The sequence below is a fragment of the Pan troglodytes genome, chromosome X (assembly GCF_028858775.2).
Source record: "Pan troglodytes isolate AG18354 chromosome X, NHGRI_mPanTro3-v2.0_pri, whole genome shotgun sequence".
Lineage (NCBI taxonomy): Eukaryota > Metazoa > Chordata > Mammalia > Primates > Hominidae > Pan > Pan troglodytes.
The window spans coordinates 32,199,205-32,219,950 of record NC_072421.2 but is presented as its reverse complement, the minus strand read 5'-3'; the positions used below and the strand labels follow the sequence as shown (position 1 = coordinate 32,219,950).

The 20,746-nt window shown below is 35.6% G+C and overlaps 1 protein-coding gene across 14 annotated transcripts in view; it reads left to right on the top strand.

Moving 5' to 3' along the window:
- DMD (dystrophin) overlaps window positions 1-20,746 on the top strand; it is a 2,616,526-nt gene that overhangs the window by 2,099,459 nt on the left and 496,321 nt on the right. For all 14 annotated transcript variants that reach the window (XM_063804906.1, XM_063804905.1, XM_063804907.1 and 11 more), the window contains one exon: window positions 9,504-9,693. In XM_063804906.1, the coding sequence (XP_063660976.1) occupies window positions 9,504-9,693 (190 nt within the window). The remainder of the gene's footprint in view (window positions 1-9,503; window positions 9,694-20,746) is intronic.

The window sequence follows — 20,746 nt, the reverse complement described above, 5'->3', positions numbered from 1 at the left end:
AATTTTAATTGATCTTATAAAAGGCCATCAATACATTTCAAAGTATCTAGGTCTTTTAAATGCAATTTTTCACCCTGGTAATTAAAAGTACGAAAGCAAGAAACTTTAAATCTTTATTTTGATAAGTTTTAATTAGCTCAAGCTACTTGTAATCCCACATCTTGTCTTGTAAATCATATCTGAGCCATTAAAATAGGTTTACAATTAGAAGGGCAATTCTTTTAGAATCTACTTAAACTAAGTCACTTTGACAAATTAATTCATTGTTCAGTTGGTTTTATTAAAATGTATTTATTTCACTGTAAAATGTCTAGTAAAGCAATGTATGAAGTATTTTATTTTCATGTTAGAAATTTTATGTGAAAGATATCCCAAAATACATAGACATTCAGATACTCTCTGTATCATTAACCAACATTTACTAACTTATCATTTAGAGAAGGCCAAAATTGTATGTACTATAACTTTGTATAATTTCATAAGAATTAAAATATTCGATTAATGCCTGTAATGCCTTCTTTCTAAATCAAATCCTCAAGCTTACCTCGAGTTCAAAGTTCAGTATTTATTGTAATACATCTCGTAGATGACAGATGAAGATGATAAGCAAAGGAATAATAATTTCTTTTCTCTTTTCACACAAATATACACACATACCCCATAATCCTAATTCATATAATAATAACAGAAAACAAAGGGCTTTTGAGAATAGTGACATATTAATATCCATTATATTTACTTCACAGGGAGACTGGCAAGTCTACCTTGAGAGGTAATGTCTTATAGTACAGTGGACTAGATTGTTTCAAGATTTGTCATTTATTTTGGCAACTCACCCAGCCTCCCTGAAAGTCAAGTTCCTCATCTATAAACTGTTCATGATAATTACAACCTGCCTCATTAGCCTCATCAAGCTATTTAAAATATGAAAGGAGGTGCTATCTGTGGATCCTGTCAAAGGAGCTTGAAAACTGCAGAACATTATTTTAGTGTAAAATACTATAACAATACATGTTGAATATAAAATGGCTTTTTCTTAACTTTTATTTTAAGTTCAGGAGCACATATGCAGGTTTGTTATATAGGTAAACTCATGTCATGGGGGTTTGTTGTACCGATTACTTTGTTACCCAGGTATTAAGCGTAGTACACATTAGATATTTTTCTTGATCCTCTCCCTCCTCCCACCCTCCGCACTCCAGTAGGCTTCCATGTCTGTTGTTCCTCTCTGTGTCCATGTGTTCTCATCATTTAGCTCCCACTAATAAGTGAGAACATGCAGTATTTGGTTTTCTGTTCCTGCATTAGTTTGCTAAGGACAATGGCCTGCAGCTCCATCCATGATCTCTGAAGAATCTCCACACTGGTTTTCACAATGACTGAAATAACATACACTATAACCAACAGTTTATAAGCAATGCTTTTTCTCCAGAACCTGTTATTTTTGACTATTTAGTAATAGCCATTCTGACTGCTATGTGATGGTATCTCCTTGTGGTTTTGATTTGCATTTCTCCAATGATCAGTGATGTTGAGCTTTTTTTCATATGCTTATTGGTTGCATGTATGTTTTCTTTTAAAAAGTGTCTGTTCATGTGCTTTGCTAAAAGGGCCCTTTCAAATGTGTATTATTAACCACAAGAGAGTACTGAGTAAGAGACTAGGTAATAAAAGTCACAAATATTTCGATATCATAATTCAGAATTTAGATCAGCTGTTATGAAATTGTTCGTATTTCCAAATTCCACTGACAGGACTCTACTATAAGTTTATTTCATCTGTTGATATGCTTTTAGCCACTTCTTTCTTTTAAAGTGAATCTGTTGTGTGTTTGCCATTTGATATTAGAAAACTGAACCTGCCTGCTTTGCTGTCTTCTGAATATTATGTATCAACAACTAACAAGCTACAGTTAGTTGTTTTGTTCTGTTTTTCTCTAAGTTATTGTGGATGAGGATATATATAACTGCACAGTCTTATCAGGTTTGTAAGAGATGATCTTAGGCTCATCTTTTAAATTGGTTTTTATACTATTTTAAACAATTCCTTTTAGGAGAGAAGAAAAGCTACTTAGTCTGTCAACATTAGGAAATATATCTTTAAAGAGTTTATCACTGCAAGTAACCAAAACCAACTTAAAAATTCACATTATACAAATCATTGAGAATTTATTTAGAACAGAAATGTGTCCAACTATAGGTCAACACCAATTTTAAGTGTGTAATTATCTGGGAAGTAGTGTTAACTGCATTTTTTTCTAAAGATCCCTTACAGTTGTATAAATGCCCAAAAGGATATTTTGAGTCTCTGTATATTAACCAAACCAAATGTAATTCATTACTCCCAACATTATATTTCAACCTCTCCAAATAGTACCTTTTCGTATTGTATCAGCAGAAAAATATAAAATACAGATCTTAAAGAGTATCAATCTCTTTAAAAATTCAAGAAAGAAAAAAATATGTGTGTATAGAGACGTGTATTTCATCTGCTCATAACACTGTGTACATTTCTTTATCAACTAATTTTTTTCAGTGATTTATGAGTTGAAATACAAATCAAATGAAACGGGTAATGCAAAGTAAAGTAGAAAACACATTTTCTACTGCTGTCTCCTAATGCAGGTCTTTTCAGGAAAGTACTAATGGTTTTAGGGAAAGTGTATAATTATGGTTGTTTCCCTAATGATAAATTCGCAAATCTCTATTTTAAAAACATTCATAAGGTTAAAAAATGAGAGATGAAATGTGTCTTTCAAAATTCCTTACATGATTGATAATGCCTATACTCTCTTACTATCTAAAGTCTAGGTGATATGTATATTTTAAAAAAAAAATAAAATGTCTGTATCAGTGAAGGAAGTTTACACAGATAGCTTCAAAGCTGTGGTTTATCTTTGGAGGATTAATCTATTTCTCATGCCAGTGTGTTGCTACTGCACATGTTAAAAAGTCATCCTGTGGTGTCTGGGGTGACAAAAGATGGGAATGAGTTTTCTGAGAACTAATCAGCAATACTTTGGGAACATTTAGGTCATGGTTTCCAATTAACTCTGGAGAGTTTGAGTAATTTAGTACCAGACCTCAAGAGAGAGGGGATGAAAACCTCGTTAATTCATATGTTGGTGAACGGCAAACCAGCAAATTTGCATTAAAAATGGATTTTTATTTTAAAGCAAAGAGCAGCTAGATCTTTTCTGCAATAGTTTGGGTAGGAGAATATCTTTGTATGTATGTGTTCCCTTATGTGTAGGTATTTGTATGTTTCAACGACCCTGCATATGGCAATAACAGAAAATTAAATTTGTGCTCTAAAATGAAGACCAGGATTCAGTGACATAATCTTCCTTGTGCCTTTCTTTCTTTTAGTACAATGAATATATCAGAGAGGAGTGTATTCCGATATCTGTCTTCAGAGTTACAAAAACTTCTTTTCTAGAATGCAAGACTTGGGCTATACCCCCAGCTCTGCCACTTAACTTGTATACAACCTTGGGAACATCATTACAATTCTCTCAGAATCAATCTCTCCAGCCCTAAAATGAAACCAGCAAAAGCCTGTACTGTATATCTAAAAGGTTTTTTATTTTTATGAAAATTAGTTAGGCAAACTTTTATTAAGCATCCATCACTCTATTTTGAGATAAAGCCTTGCTGGATGATCTCCACCTCTTTTGATGGAAAGAGTAAAACATGTTTAAGATACATTTATCACTTGTTTGGCAAATTGAGATAGAAGTTTATGAATGCAGATTGATACATGTTACATTTGAGCTACTGGGAAGGACTCCAGATGGTTTATAGCCTTAATTACATTGTAACTCTAGTTAAATGTTTACCTATCTGTACCCCCTATTAAACTTGAATATGTTAAATCCCAAAGTCCATGTATTATTGGATTTTCTGTCACCATCATCAGGCACAGATCCTGGTACACAATAGGTACGGAATGGATGCATGGATGAATTATTGAATTAGATGTTGGTAGGCATGTGGAAATAAGAATGAGGTTCAGAATTAAAGATAATCTGTATCGAGTGTAAAGCCATTGGCAGAGAATGAAATATCCAGCTGAGTATACATAGAAAAAGAAGGTAGGTAGAAAAATGGAAAATATCTTATGAAGTGATGATAGAATAACTCTGAATATGTTTGAAAACATATAAAGAGTTATGTGGATGTTAGCTTTAAAAATTATCTTCCATGCTGTACATTAGATCTGCCATTCTTCATGCTGTGGATGAAAAGCAAGCATCAGAAGTTAAATTAAAATGATGTCATATATTCCTCACTTTACAGTTTCATAACAGAGGAGAAAAGAGAAACATTCTCTCATTGCCACCACCCTTCTCCAGTCATATTTCTAGGTAGATGTTGCCCAAAAACAGATAAAACCACAGAGTTGGTTTTGCTAGGAATAGACTACTAATCCAGGCAATGTTGACAGCTTTTGCTTCTCATTAGTGCATGTTACTAATAGAATTGCTAGAGATTAAAAGGAATCCTTTCTACAAAGTGCTGTATATCCATAGGTGACAAAATTCTAGCTTCCCCTCACAAGTACAATATAAAGTTATGTTTTAAAATCAAAATGCAATTTACTAGCAAACTAGTAGGAACTGTTATGGTTACAGGAAATTTGAATTTCAGATTAACTCTGGTTCTATGAGTAGCAGTTGATATGGCAAGAATCATTTTGATCTTACATCCAGGTGCTACTAAGGTCTCTCTGACCTATATCCCACCAAAAAAAGGAACAAAATAATGATCCTTTAATCTTTCTCCTAAAATATCATAGGAAATGATAGTGGCTAAATTGCAAATAAACTAGGAAGGAAAGATTCAGAGTATTTTATGTGATTACTCTATAACAATGCCAGGCCATAGTGAAAGGGTTATTTAGCAGAAGACTGAGTTCTTTGAATGTTCCTAATTTATCACATTTTAAAAATAACCTGGGCAAAATAACCTTTCATATCAGATTGAGCCTTTTTCTAAAAATACTCAGTATGTTTCTGTAATTATACCTACACACTTACAATTCCACAGTATAATGCACCGATAAAGTATTTTTCATCCATATATCTAATAGTAGAATAGTGTCTATACAATAATTAAGCTCTTTAGGCTTACCCTGGAAAGCAACAAGTTTCCCTTCCTTTTTCCTTTTTATGTATTATGTTGGCCATAAGAAATTGATGATATTCAACTCAATGCAGTCTTAGAGATTTATTCAGAAATACCATGGTGTGTGTGTGTGGCGGGAGTAGGGTTCTAATGACAGGTCAGAACATACTTATCTGATTTCTTCATTGATAATCAGGTCTTAAAAAGAAAATGAGCATGCTGAAAACATGCCTTCTGTGATTCTTTACCTTCCTGTGCAGTTGTCTCTGGATAAACACTTTCTTTGGCAGGTATAGGGTTGCACTAAGCTTTATAGCTCCAACACTCTGCCCCTTCAGTAGATTCTTGCTTGTAACTGATGATAATGCAAACCTGTATTATCTATAGGTCTCCTTAAAGGGCAACCAAAAGTTCAGTAGCAATTCAGGCACAATTACTGCATGTGAGAATCCTCCATCTTGTTCCCTTTGGAGACCACATATATTTCTTAGGCAAGTATATTTTTAAAATCCTTGTTCAGCATGACAATTCAGGAGGTCAAGTTCTCCCAGAAAGCAGATTCTGAGAAAGTGATTAGCATGAAGGAATTTTATTGGAGAGTGCTCTCAGGATTAACACCTGTGAGCGGAGGAAAGGAAAGGGAGCAGGATTGGGCAGAAGGAGAAGCTGGGCTACCATACAGTCACAACTACAACACAATCAACCCTCCGCCTCTCCTTCCTAGCCTTCCCCAGGAGGATCTCTAAAGTCTGAAGGTAGAATAGCCCTTCAGAATTGTCCTGAGTTGCAGCAAGGGACCCAGGATTTTATACCCCACAACTCTCCCATCAACCAATACGTGCAGCCCGTCTCGGGGACATAGTGGGTAACTTTGGGCTAGGCACCTCTCTTTAGCTGAGTCCAACTCTCAAACAGGGATAACAGCTGAGGACTGTCAGCCAGTAGCACTACCAGCAGCTGGGGTCAGAAGTATTTCAGTCCTGAAAAGGGGTCTGGGCAGCCCAGCTTAGCATCTACTATGCCAGTCGTTCTCAAATCTGGTTCCTGGCAACTGTGATTCTCAAGCTTTAGCATATATTGGAAGGCTTGTTAAAACACAGCTTGCCGGATTTTACCCACAGAGTCTCTGATTCAGTAGAGCTAGGCTGAGGCCTGGGAATTTGCATTTCTAACAACTTCTCAGACGTTGCTGGTGCTGCTGGTCCATGGACTATGAGAACACTGTTTCATGCTGCCCTTATTTACACAGAATGAAAACCTTTTGAAATCACAGTACTCCTTACTCCATCAAATTCTCAGCTATTTTTGTGCACCATAAAGCTGGAATAGCTGATTATAAAACTTTGTTATGTAAAAAAGTACTTAACCAATACAGTAGATTCTGTTGGCAAAGCATTATTACAGTTTCTAATATCTGGTCATTGTTACTTGTAAAATTCAGCCAAATTTTCTCCAGGGCCTGTAGTTTGATAACTTGGACAAAGGAATTTAAAAAATATCTAATTCAAGACCTTTGGTTTTTTTTCTGAACATCTCTTTTTTTTCTTTATGATTCTTATTTTTACATTTTATTTATCATATAAGCCACTTAAACCCATATGGTTCGGGAAAATTTAAAACTATATGATACATTTAGAGCATGTTGAATGCACAGATATGGAAATTAAGTATTCTTGACTCATTCTAGACTAGACCTGGCACAATTAAAATTTAGGGATTCAACGTACACACACATAGATTCCGAGAGAAATGTTGAAGCCGTAAAACCCCCACACAAGCAGGAAACAACAGTCTTACCTATTATTCAAGAGGCACGTAAAGGAGCTCATTTGAGGAGATTTTCTGCTGTTATTGCCATCGAATTTTTAACGTATTTTCCAAATTAGAAAATATTCAGCCTGATGTTGTCAATATTTCAGACCACAAGGGTATCATTTAGGAAAATGGTTTCTTACTGTCCTGAAAGAGTTACTGTTCTTCCCTAAGGGCCTAATTTACAAAGCAGCAAACTTGCTGGTAGGATTTGGCTGAAAATCACATCGTCTCGGTAGAACTCTTTCATCTGATTTATGTGCATTGCATTTTGCAAATAACTCTTGGAAAGTTATTTACTAGTTACTTTCTCTGGAAGCAGAGGGTAAGCGGCATTTCTAGTTTAAGGATAGAGGAGCTAAGATGCATCAAGCGCAGCTCATCATGAAGCTGATGCTGATAAAATGCACCATATTACATTCTCTAAGTTTCACTCTGCCATGGGAGAATTTCATATTTTTAAATTTTGTTTGAAATTGGACTACATTAGAAAATATGTCAAATGTCTAACCCTGCATTTATATTCTGGAATGTGACAGCTTATTTCTGTTCCAAATTTTGCACTGGAGATGGAGTAAGTCTTAATGCAAACTGCATGAAACTGCCACTTTTATAGGTCAGACCCAGTCAATTGTCAGCAGTTACACATGGTTCAGACTGTAAGGTGTATGCCCAATTGTAGCATTGAGATTCTTGGAGTTGTTGCAATGGTTCTGAATTTTTCAAGCATAATACATAAAAAGATAAATGACTCTTTTGATATTTCTCCTTGCATTGATAGTTTGCCTGAAAACTAGATAAGCAGGGAGCCGGCAGTCCACGTTAGCCCTTGAACTACATGAGGTTTAATTTATTTGCCCAAACAGAACCCTACACTACCTTTCAGCTGTGCAGTATTAAAGTTTATTTAGGAGTTGATAAATAGCTTAGTGCAATGCTTCCTTTTTTCCAGTAGCTACATCCTCATAAACCTATTCTACCCTCCACCAGTTAATGCAGACGGAAGATTTTTATCCAGTATGAGCTCTGAAACTCCGCTGTGGAAGACTGTGTGCTCAGCAAAAACCTCACCCATGATGAATAAACAGCTCTTCCGGGGGCTTTGCTGCCGCTGGCTCGGCAGGAGTTGTTTATTGCCTGGTTTGCACATCCCATGATAAAGTTGCTGCTGAAATAAATTGCAGTTTTGCATAATTATTGACAATCACATCTTAACAAGCAATGTGTATCATATTCAAGTGTTCAATTTTTTAAAATCCATTTTTAGCTTATGTTTAATCCCAGAAAGTGTTCGTGTAGTAATAGAAGGCAAATAAGACATTTAAATAGAGTACTAATTTCCTCATTGCAGACAAAGTTTACCTGAATCTTTTTCCATAGGACTGTTACTGCCTAAGGCAATTTTCCTTTCTAAGCTATTATTATATAGAAATTTGCTGAGGGCATATGTGTGTGTATCCACAATACATGCTATATATATATATATATATATATATATATATACACATGATCAAAAATATGAATACATTTTTAGAGTTTTTGTCATGAAAGAGTTTGTTTCATCCTTTTAAAATATTACAGGAATGGGGAAATGGGATATGGGTAGAAGGAACTAACGTTTTTGAGTAACTGTAATGTATAACTGTATAACATGTGGGGCACTCAACTTCACAGGAATTTTTTATTTTAATTCTCATCACAGCAATAGATATTGCAGATGAGAAACTGAGAATCAGAGAGGGAACTTGCCATATCACGTAAGTGGTAAAGAACACTGGGAATTGAACTCAGATCTGCCTAGTTTTTAAAACTCTACTCTTTTTCATTACACATAACATTTTTATTTTGGAAAATGTTCTCAGTTGTATGATCAAGTAATTAAATATGAAACTAACACAATAATTATAACCGATGTCATGCAAAATGATAGTTTGCACAAAATGATAGTTTCTATGAAATGTTATTTCTTCACTTGTTAAGTCTTTCTTCCTTTGCCCTCCAATCCCCTTCTTTTTGTCTTTTCCTCTAGTCTTTTCCTTTTGATTCTAGGTTTGTATTTTCTTGACTTTTCTCCTTGCATATCAAATCCTTGTTTTCTGCCTCAGAGCGGCATCAAAGACAAGCATGGTACAGGGATTTTAGGGTTTTAACTATAAAGGTTTGTCTCAAATTTGGCAGTATATTAAAAATAAGCTTTCAAAATTGACCAACAAAAACTACAAAATTGAAAAAAAGATACTTTGAACTTTCACATGTTCAAATATATGTATGTATATTTCACATATATATATATGAAACCTCCTCTGTGGAGAGGGGTTTATAGAAATCTGTAATTGTCATTTTTGCATGCCTTCCCCCATACAAACGCCTTTAAGTTAAATAAAAATGAAAGTAAATAGACTGCACAATATTATAGTTGTTGCTTAAAGGAAGAGCTGTAGCAACAACTCACCCCATTGTTGGTATATTACAATTTAGTTCCTCCATCTTTCTCTTTTTATGGAGTTCACTAGGTGCACCATTCTGATATTTAATAATTGCATCTGAACATTTGGTCCTTTGCAGGGTGAGTGAGCGAGAGGCTGCTTTGGAAGAAACTCATAGATTACTGCAACAGTTCCCCCTGGACCTGGAAAAGTTTCTTGCCTGGCTTACGGAAGCTGAAACAACTGCCAATGTCCTACAGGATGCTACCCGTAAGGAAAGGCTCCTAGAAGACTCCAAGGGAGTAAAAGAGCTGATGAAACAATGGCAAGTAAGTCAGGCATTTCCACTTTAGCACTCTTGTGGATCCAATTGAACAATTCTCAGCATTTGTACTTGTAACTGACAAGCCAGGGACAAAACAAAATAGTTGCTTTTATACAGCCTGATGTATTTCGGTATTTGGACAAGGAGGAGAGAGGCAGAGGGAGAAGGAAACATCATTTATAATTCCACTTAACACCCTCGTCTTAGAAAAAGTACATGCTCTGACCAGGAAAACATTTGCATATAAAACCAGAGCTTCGGTCAAGGAGAAACTTTGCTCAGAGAAATAACTTAGGGATTGGTTTATTAAATTTTAAAAGTTGACATTTTTGAGTGTTTATTTAATATTTTACAGGGAAAGCATCTGTATGAATTGTCTGTTTTATTTAGCGTTGCTAACTGAATCAGTTTCCCTTCATTACTTTCAAATATGTTTTGAAATGTTAATCTGGCATTTTGTAGCTTTCTTCCTAACATGATCTGTGAAAATAAGAATGAGATGGCTGAATTTGTCATAGTTAATGATCAAACAATTTTCAGACAATTGTTTTTCCTAGAAACAAAAATTATTTCCATAAAGTTCCATATGCATAAACAGTGAAAACAGAATGTGGGGTAGTTTTGTTTAAATGAAGTCTTGGTGAGAATCATATTCTGTAGTACAAGGAGGCTCTTAAAGTTTATTCTCAATACCTGATATAATTTTCCTGAACTATTATGGAGTTTTGTTATGTGTAGTTGGTTTTTCTGACTTGATATAATAACTTTACTAGTCTCTCAAATACAATTTGGATATAAATCATTATAATAAGATGATTGATTTTTTAGACTAACTTTATTTTTTGATATTTTTAAACTATTATGAAAAACTATTATGAAACTATTATGAAAATATTATGATATTTTTAAACTATTATGAAAAGTATATTCTAGTTTGAATAATTCCAGAATCAAATCACAATAAGCAGAAGTTCTTCTCCTCTCTTCCTCCTATCGTTCTCCTTCTCCTGTTTTTCTTTTTTGATATGATAGTTGATCTACTTTGCTGCTCTGTTGCATAGAGTAGGTAACAGTGGCAATGTATGGCTCCTGAATTTATCATTCTTGCTTCATCATCCTGCTTTGACCCCGCTTTCTCCTCCAAAATGCGTGTTGAGTTAGTTTGATCATTTGGAGGTAATTTGTTTGGAACGGTATCAGACTTTATAGATATCTCCCATGGCTTGTGATACAATATAAGGACAATGCAAATGTAGAGTTTTTTGCTCACTCTTCGATGTATGGTTAGACAATGTACTGCTGTAATATATTTGGCTTAGGCTATTTCATAAATAAAATTTTATTGTAAAATATTATAAATGCTGATAAAGCCACTCCAGAATTTTAATAGATATGTGGGTTTCCCGGCCAGATGCGGTGGCTCATGCCTGTAACCCCAGCACTTTGGGAGGCCGAGGTGGGTGGATCACCTGAAGTCAGGAGTTCGAGACCAGCCTGGCCAACATGGTGAAACCCCATCTCTACTAAAAATACAAAAATTAGCTGGGTATGGTGACCTGCGCCTGTAATCCTAGCTACTTGGGAGGCTGAGGTGGGAGAATCGCTTGAACCCAGGAGGCAGAGGTTGCGGTGAGCCGAGATGGCGCCACTGCACTCCAGCCTGGGTGACAAAGTGAGACTTCATCTCAAAATAAATAAATAAATAAATAAAAATACATGGGTTTACATTTTACTCATCAGCTATGGTAGGTAAATAATAAGCTTTGATTAAGTCTATTTTAGTCTATTTTTAGCAGATTACTTTGAAAAATAAAGAATAACCCAATGACTAAAAAATTATTTTATGTCAGGGATTTAATAAAACATATCTTTAAATCCAGTTGAGGGCAAAAATACATCTATTTTCTACTATACAATTTGTATTTATATCTGCTGTATTATATAATGAAAATTTATCTCTATTTCTAATCTCAAGAAACTGCAAGCTTCTGAATCATTAAAGGGAAGATTCACCATGTGTCCTAACTATATTTACTATGGAAGCATGGAAAATAAATATTTTATGTTTAGATTTCTGATCTCTCCTTCAAAAGCAGTTGGAAATTATGCTGAGAAAATGTCTTAGCTTATCCCATGTTACTCAAGAAAATGTATTTATTCGTTTTTGTCCAGTGGCTTAACCAAACCACAGTTTATTTGTTGCTCACATAAAGTCCAATGTCGATCAGGCTACTCTTTTCCATCTTTGAGCTAGGGCACATATTACACATAACTTTCAGTGTACCCGAGGTAGAAAAAGATAGAGCTTGGGAATAAGGCAGGGGCTTTTTACTGTCTCAACCCCAAAGTGATAAACTACATTTATTCTCAAAATCCAGATAAAACTCCCATAGAGCCTCTGAAAACCTCAACATTTGCGTCTTAACTATAATAAGGTTAACTAAGATTCCAAAATTATTTTAAAACAGAGACAGTTTCCCTCTTCCCTGGCAGCTAATATTGTATTTTCTATAAATCCACTTGCCCGAGGTTTAAACTACATTTTATGGATTGAAATGGCATTTATAGCCAACTCTTGATTTTTAGTTAGATGGTTGGATAATGATCTTTTGATGAAAGACTCGGAGATGTCATGGTAAAACGGTGAACTACTGGAACTATTGATTATTGTTAATGGCACATTTCAGCTGATTGAATTGAGTCAAGAAACTGGTGTTGAAGAGCAACAAATGGAAATGCCGAGCTTGAAAATAAATAAAGCAGCATACCTTAAGAGATTACATGCAATTTCAGTATTTCAGCTAAATGGAAGTGTTTGCTTTTTTTCCTCTATGAATTTTTATTTTGAACAAAAGGAATTTTCTATAATATGTAGGTAGGAGAAAAGTGAAATGGCATGCTTTTTCACTTCATTTGAAGAAGGTGGTAGCATTGTATTCATAGATTCATGCTGTATAGCAATCATAGTTCTCATATATTAAAAAAAGGAAATTTGAAATGCCTAGCCAAAGCAACAGCTCTGCCAACAGATTTTGATATATCTGTCTACCCCAAAAGTAGTGATGATTTACTTCATACAAATGCTAGTGAATGAAGAGAGAGGGTGAAAACCTTCACAAAATGTGTTTTTCTCTAAGACTGTCAATCCGTTTTTCTATATATGGAGACTCCAGCTCTTGCTAGACTACCTATCACTTTCGTCTATCAGCCACTTCGTAAGATATTTATTCTCTCAGCAATAATCATAATTCATAGATTCTTTAAACATACATGTAATATAAAGCATATACATTCTGAATGGAATTGACATGATTGATTCTTCTCTGAAAGACATTAGAATTTCCTCCTGTATTATAAAAAGGTGTAACTCACTTTCCTTACTAAAATCAAGAACTTTACCGTCGTCCTTGTACTTCAGGATAAGGGGGTGTTTCTTATAAATATTGTTATTTCTGATATGCTAACTGGAATTTTTAAGCAAATGTATTTTTATGGAACGCCATATAAAGCCTTTAGGGGTGAAAGTTTCAGGATTTTTAAATTGCAGATTTATCCTTTAAATAAAAAAACTATATTCGTAATTGAATCGGATTATTTCTCTATCCAGAACATTTTCTGCTTTGGGCCTAAGAGAGTTGACAAAGCTGTTCATGGTTCAAAGTACTACCATAAAACCCTGGGTAACTAACTGAAAATGGAAAGACTCTGTCCTTCTGAATATTTCACAAGAGTTTCACAAATATTAAGTGGTTCTCTAAGTACCCCTGAGAGATCATTATAATATTAGCTTGTAAAGACAATGTGGGGGTGTGGGTATGTGGTGACCTTTATGATGTTCATAAAGGTGGTGTAATTAACATATTTTTCTCAGCAAGACAAACTAAGGAGCAATAAATATATGAGATACCTTCATCTGTGATCTGGGTCATGTCTCAGGCCATATCTTTCAAATCACTCCCTTCCCTAATCTCGTGTTTTACCTACGTCTCCTCTCAATCCCCCCATTATAAAAATTGTCTTCTGATGAATAAAGCATTTCCAGAGAGACAAGTTTCATAAACTTTGAATTGTACATCTGAGTACACCTATGAATTAAGATATCTTTGATTTCTAATATGTTATTAAAATTGGGCATGGTGGCTCACGCCTGTAATCCCAGCACTTTGGGAGGCAGAGGCAGGCGGATCACGAGGTCAAGAGATCGAGACCATCCTGGCCACAAGGTGAAACCCCATCTCTACTAAAAATACAAAAAATAGCTGGGTGTGGTGGAGTACACCTGTAGTCCCAGCTACTCAGGAGGCTGAGGCAGGAGAATTGCTTGAACCCAGGAGGTGGAGGTTGCAGCGAGCCGAGATGGCGCCACTGCACTCCAGCCTGGTGAAAGAGCAGACTCTGTCTCAAAAAAATAAATTAAAATAAAATAAAATAAAATAAAATTGGAGAAGTTTCTCACCAAAATTTTGGCGCACAGATTAATTCTGAAGAAAGAAGAAAGAATGCAATCTTAGTAGCACAATTAGTACCTTGAATAAATTGGAGTATCATATTTCTTGGAATATCTGAGAATGCAGAGGCAATTTAAGGATCCCTAATTCTAAGGAGAAGAAACCTTTAGTGTATTCCTTCCTGTTGCTTTAGTTTGAATTGAGTTTTATATGTATTTTTTAATCTTTCTATTTTGATTGTTGTCTAAAGAGTGTGAAAGTGAATTTTGATATTTTTATTTTGCCTGGCGATGAATGCCTTCTGCTCTGGATATTTAAAAATTATATACATATATATGTGTGTGTGTGTGTGTGTGTGTGTATATATATAATTTTTCTGAGAACTTTTATTAATTCAGCGTATCTTTGCTAAACACCTGCCATGTGTCGTGGTGTTAGGTCTGGTGATACAAACATGTTCAGAGAGATGATTTTCTTTCTTTTTTGGGGGGTGGGTAAGGGAAAGAAGGCTTATACAACAGAATCTTATTTCTCATAGTTCTGGAGGCTGGGATTCCAAGATCAGGGCCTGGTGAGGGCCCCTCTTCCTGGTTTGCAGATGGCTTCCTTCTCTCTGTGTCCTAACATAGGAAAGAGAGACAGAGCTCTGATGACACTTCCTCTTGTTATAAGGGAACTAATTACATCATAAGGGCCCCAAGAAAGGTGCTTTTCAAAAACAGTTCAGTAAAAGTACTGGGTTGTATAATCACTTTAATGAGTATCAATCCATATTTTTAAGATAGAAATGAATGAAATTAGTAAAATTGAATAGAAATAAGGAGTCCATCACTTTTAAGTAAGTTTCAATATTGTTCGTAAAACTTTGGTTCGGTGGTTTGTGTGTGTGTGTGTTTGTGTGTATGTGTGTGTGTGTCTGTCTGTGTGGAAATACTGGATCACTTTGTAACATATATTCAAAAGCCTCTGTATTTTAACATTATTTCTGCCTTTGAGAGGTTCACATTCCAGAGGTGAAGACATACATCCGAAGACAAAATTATAATAGCATTATGAGAATTACAGTAGAGAGCTGGACAGGGTCTAGCAAAAACAGAAGACTAGGCTAAACCTTCCAAAGAGGCCAGGAAACTCACCTAGAACAGTGGATTTTAACCTTGCTTATGCACTGGGGGAGATTTTAAAAATATCTCTGCCCACAATAGATACCAACTCAATTGAGCATAGCATGTCCTACCCATGAATCTATTGTCCAGTGAGAACCTCTGTTTAGAGAAAGTCACCTTAGAAGAATTGTTAGGAGTTATTTAGGTTCATGGGGTTGAAAAGAGCATTCGTGATAGAGGAAACACCATATCCAAAGGCTTAGTCGGTGTGGTAGTGTGAGAATCTGAAGGAACTTGGCTGGGGTATGGTTGCTACAAGAAATGAAATTAGATCAACTGGGGCTAAATTATGTGGAAAGACAGCATGATGTAGCAGCTAGAGTATGGACCTTGTAAGCAGGAAGACCCCTTATTTAGCACTTACTAGCTTATTGTCTGACCTCTGAGTCCCAATTTTACTCTTCTGTACAATGAGTACATCACAGGATTTTATCAGGTTTAAATGATAAGATATATGTAAAATGCATACCAGAGAGGCAGACTATTGGACTCGAAGGGCTCAGTAAGTGTAAGCTGGCTCTCTCTGCCCCTTGCCACCTATTTTTCAGACTCTGGACTTTTATCACTTTAAGTCATAGCCTAGTTCTAAGCAAGGAAATGGACTAATCAGACATGTTTTTAAAAGATCATTCTGGTAGTGGTTAGGAGAATGAATTGTAAAGATATGAGACCCATGCAGGGACAACAGTTAGGACATTATTTCTGTAATAAGCCAAGCAAGAATTGATGATCAAAGTGGTGAGGTTGAACAAACCAAACAGATACGTGAGCTATTTGGAGATAAAATCAACACTGTCATATGTTTTGTGGGAGGTGGAGGTGAGCAGAAAATGTGAGGTAAAATGAGAAATCAGTGCCTGCTTACCACTTGGCATGATTGACTGAAGGTAGTGTCTTCGCTCAATCATGAGTTGCAGAATTCAAGATGGCAAACAGTTGTGAGGAGCAAAGTCAAGAACGTGTTTGATTTTGAGGTATCTGTAAGTGAAAAATCAGAGGTGAAAACCTTACCTCTCTTGAAGCAGTTGTGAATGTAAATCTAAGGTTTGGAAAAAGATCTGGGTTAAAGATTTAAAATTGAAGGACATCAACATGGAAGCCATAGAAATAAATTATATTACACACAAATTTATGTCGTTATTTGAATTTCTCCATGGTCCACTCAGAAATACATCTAAATGTCACCAAAATGTTACTTACTGTAGTACAGAATTGGCATTTAGTGATACTATTGTCCATGTTATTCAAAAAGACAGTTACAGGGACCCTCTTAATAAACTAATTGTGAAAAAGGCAAAGAATTAGCAAAGCTTTGGCATAAAATTCATATCATGGGCCGGGTGCGGTGGCTCATGCATATAATCCCAGCACTTTGGGAGGCTAAGGTGGGCAGATCACCTGAGGTCAGGAGTTCGAGACCAGCCTGACCAACATGGCGAAACCCCGTCTCTACTAAAAATACAAAAATTAGCCAGGTGTGGTGGCACATGCCTGTAATCCCAACTACTCGGGAGGCAGAGGCAGGAGAATCGCTTGAACATAGGAGGCAGAGGTTGCAGTGAGCTGAGATCGTGCCATTGCACTCCAGCCTGGGTAACACAGTGAGACTCCATCTCAAAAAAAAAAAAAAAAATTATGTCATGGAAAAAGTAAAAGTCTTTGCATAATGTATCCAAGATCATGAAAAAGTCTTTTCAATAAGATAATTAGTTTCTTTTCTTATATAAACATGGAAATTTTTATTTTTCCTTTTATTCTCATATTGATACTATAAAAACCCCATCCTCATTCACAATACTACTGTCTCTACCCTCAATAGATACCAAATGAATTGAACGTAGCATGTTCTACCCATGAATCTGTTGTTCAGTGAGAACCTCTGACTATAATGCTCAGGAATACTCAAGACTCACATGATTGTCTTCTTGCTATATTTAGTTACTTTATTATTTTCCATTTTGGGACCCTGAATTCCTGTAGATCTCAGAGAAAATCCGAAATGAAATAATGAAAATAATTAAAAGTTTAGAAAAGGGAGTCAATGGGGACAAATGTTCAGGACTGGTCTTTTATCTCCTGCAGAAAGAAAGACTGAATACAGAAAATTAGAATCCATTTTTCATCCAGTCACCCCAATTTAATGCAATATGAGTTTAGCTATTTGATTATAAGTGTTGTACCATTTTGGACCATGTTACCATGGTAACATGAACCATGTCTCATTCATACGTAAACATGGTAATTGTATTAAAACCTTTAAAACCTACTTCTGGATGTTGCCATTACATTAAACAATTATCTAGAATGATACAAAGTAATCACTAAATTGAATAACTTTGTAAATCAACTATTGGATTTTGTAATTTTATATCTATAAACCAAAAGAAAAGCCCACATTGGTAAGAAGACACTGTGCATACTGAAAAGTCAATTTTGTTAGCCTCCAATAACCATTGTCTTTTATTCCTCGCAGAGCTTTTGTGAGGATCTTATAAGGTAATAAATATAAAAGCACTTTGAAAAAGCTTTCAAGTGAAAGGTCCTTATTAATTTTATGAATTACCATTAAACAAAAGTCAAACTGAAGATGTAAATCTAATAGGATGCTCTTAAAAGTCAATGGATCAAAGTTATATTAATTAATAAAGAGAATAATAACTAAATATTTTATGTTTCATAATTGGCAAAGTATCTTTACTTTCATTTTCTAATTTGATCCTTAGTGAAAACCTGTGATGTTGGTACTCCTATTATTTCCATTTTCATTTGAGAAGAATAAAATTGGAGAGGTTAAGTAATTTATCTATTGCTACTTTTTAAAATAACAACTAAATTTTATTACTCCCAGTTAGGAGGGCAATTATATAAACTAAAAGCTTGTCACAATAAATGTTTACTTTTCTGGGATTAAAATCATCATGTATGTTTCAATTATTAAGAGGGGTAATAATAATAATAGCTACCTTTTTTAAATAGTTACTATGTGCCAAGGTGTGTACTAAGTGCTTTGCTTGCATGATGTAATACCATCGTATATTTAGTACAGAGGAAAAACTGAGAGGCTGGGTAACTTCTACTAAGGTAACACACAAGTACTGGTTGAGTATCCCTTATCCAAAACACTTGGGACCACAAGTGTTGTGGATATCAATTTTTTTCTGATTCTTTTTTTAGATTTCAGATTTTTTCAGATTTTGGATTACTTGCTTTATAATTATGGGTTAAGCATCCCAAACCCCAAAATTCAAAATTGGAAATACTCCAATGAGCATTTACTTTGAGAATCATGTCGGTGCTCAAAAATTTTCAGCTTTTAGAGTATTTTGGATTTTGGATTTTCAGATTTGGGATGCTCAACCCTAATATACAGAAAAGTCAGCATTTGAACCTAAGTTTGACTTTCTGATCTTCTACTAACTCTACTGTCCTACCCATTACTCTACATTGACTCAGCATTACAGGGAAAGACCCAAGATCACCAAAAGCAAGCTTCAAATCACTCATCTAATAGAAATTAGTGGAAATATTTCTACTTCCTAAACATCCATCTTTCCTTTACATTTTAAAGTCAAGTTTCTACATCTGCCTCCCAACTGAAACACTTCTCTATGAAATCACCGTAACTGCCAAATGCAAATATTTTTATCAAGTCCTCATCGCCCTAGAAATCTCCTCATATTTTGTTATTGCTGCTCACTACAGTCTACTGAAAAATGTCTCACCTTTTGACTTGCCAGGGTGATATATTATACTAATTGTCTCCTTGTCTCTCTAAGCACTCATTCCTTCCTCTTTCTTTCTTCTTTTTTTTTTTTTTTCACTTTTATTTTAAGCTCTAGGGGCACATGTGCAGGTTTGTTACATGGGTAAATTGCATGTCATGGGAGTTTGGTGAACAGATTATTTTGTCACCCAGATAATAAGCATGGTACCTGATAGGTAGTTTCTCAGTCTTCACCATCCTCCCACCCTCCACCCTAGAGTAGATCCTGATTTCTGTTGTTCCCTTCTTTGTGTTCATATGTACTCAGTGTTTAGCTCCACTTATAAGTGAGAATATATGGTATTTGGTTTTCTGTTCCTATGTTATTTCACCTGGGATAATGGCCTCCAGCTCCATCCATGTTGCTGCAAAGAACATAATCTCATTCTTTTTTCTGGCTGCACAGTATTCCCTGGTGTATATGTACCACATTTTCTATATCTGCTCTACCATTGATGGGCATTTAGGTTGATTCCATGTCTTTGCTATTGGGAATAGTGCAGCAATGAACATACAGCTGCATGTGTCTTTATGGTAGAATGATTTATATTCCTTTGGGTATATACCCAGTAATGGCATTGCTGGGTTGAATGGTAGTTCAGTTTTGAGTTCTTAGAGGTATTTCCAAACTGCTTTCCACAGTGGCTGAACTAATTTACATTCCCACCAACAGGGTATAAGCATTCCCCTTTCTTCACAACCTCACCAGCATCTGGTATTTTTTGACTTTTTTTTTTTTGTTGTTGTTGTTGTTGAGATGAAGTCTCGCTCTTGTCCCCCAGGCTGGAGTGCAATGGCGCAATCTTGGCTCACTGCAACCTCCACCTCCCGGGTTCAAGTGATTCTCCTGCCTCAGCCTCCTAAGTAGCTGGGATTAGAGGCGCCTTCCACCATGCCTGGCTAATTTTTTATTTTTAGTACAGACAGGGTTTCACCAGGTTGGCCAGGCTGGTCGCAAACTCCTGACCTCAGGTGATGCGCCCGCCCCGGCCTCCCAAAACGCTGAGATTACAGGTGTGAGCCACCGCACCAAGCCCACAGTATCAATTCTATGCATTCTTTTCTGATTTCATTAATCTCATTATCTCCATTTGATATTTAGTCAATAGTTACTAAGTGTCAGTTATGTGTTAGTTATTATACTAGAAACAGTCTTTTCTCCATCTCCTTTAATCCAATGATTTGAACATTTTTATTCCTTTCCAATGTCTGTCCCATATTTCTTACTGTATGTAGGACATTTCTTACTCAAATGTCTCACAAATGACATAAATTCAGTATGACCCAAATAGGCCATTTTTTATACCAAGTCTTATTTCCTATCCTGCTATTCATCCCAGTACCATCTTTTCAGTCAGAGAGTTCAGATCATATAGTCATTTCTAAATCTTCCACTTACTTGCCTCATTTTCAAGTTCATTTTTAAGGTCTGTAGATTCTGCCTCCCTAATTCTTTATGACCATTCCTTTCTCGCTAGCCCCTTACCTCCACTCTCATTCACACTCTTACTATTTTTTACCCTCCTCCACTCATTCCTGCCCACCAGTGGCTCCAATCCAGCTTGCAGATTTCCATTTAAATTAAGCTTCCTAAAACATAGCTTAGGTTGTCACTACAATGCAAATTCCATGAGAGCAAAGATTTCATCTGCTTTATTCACTTGTATATATCCATTGTCC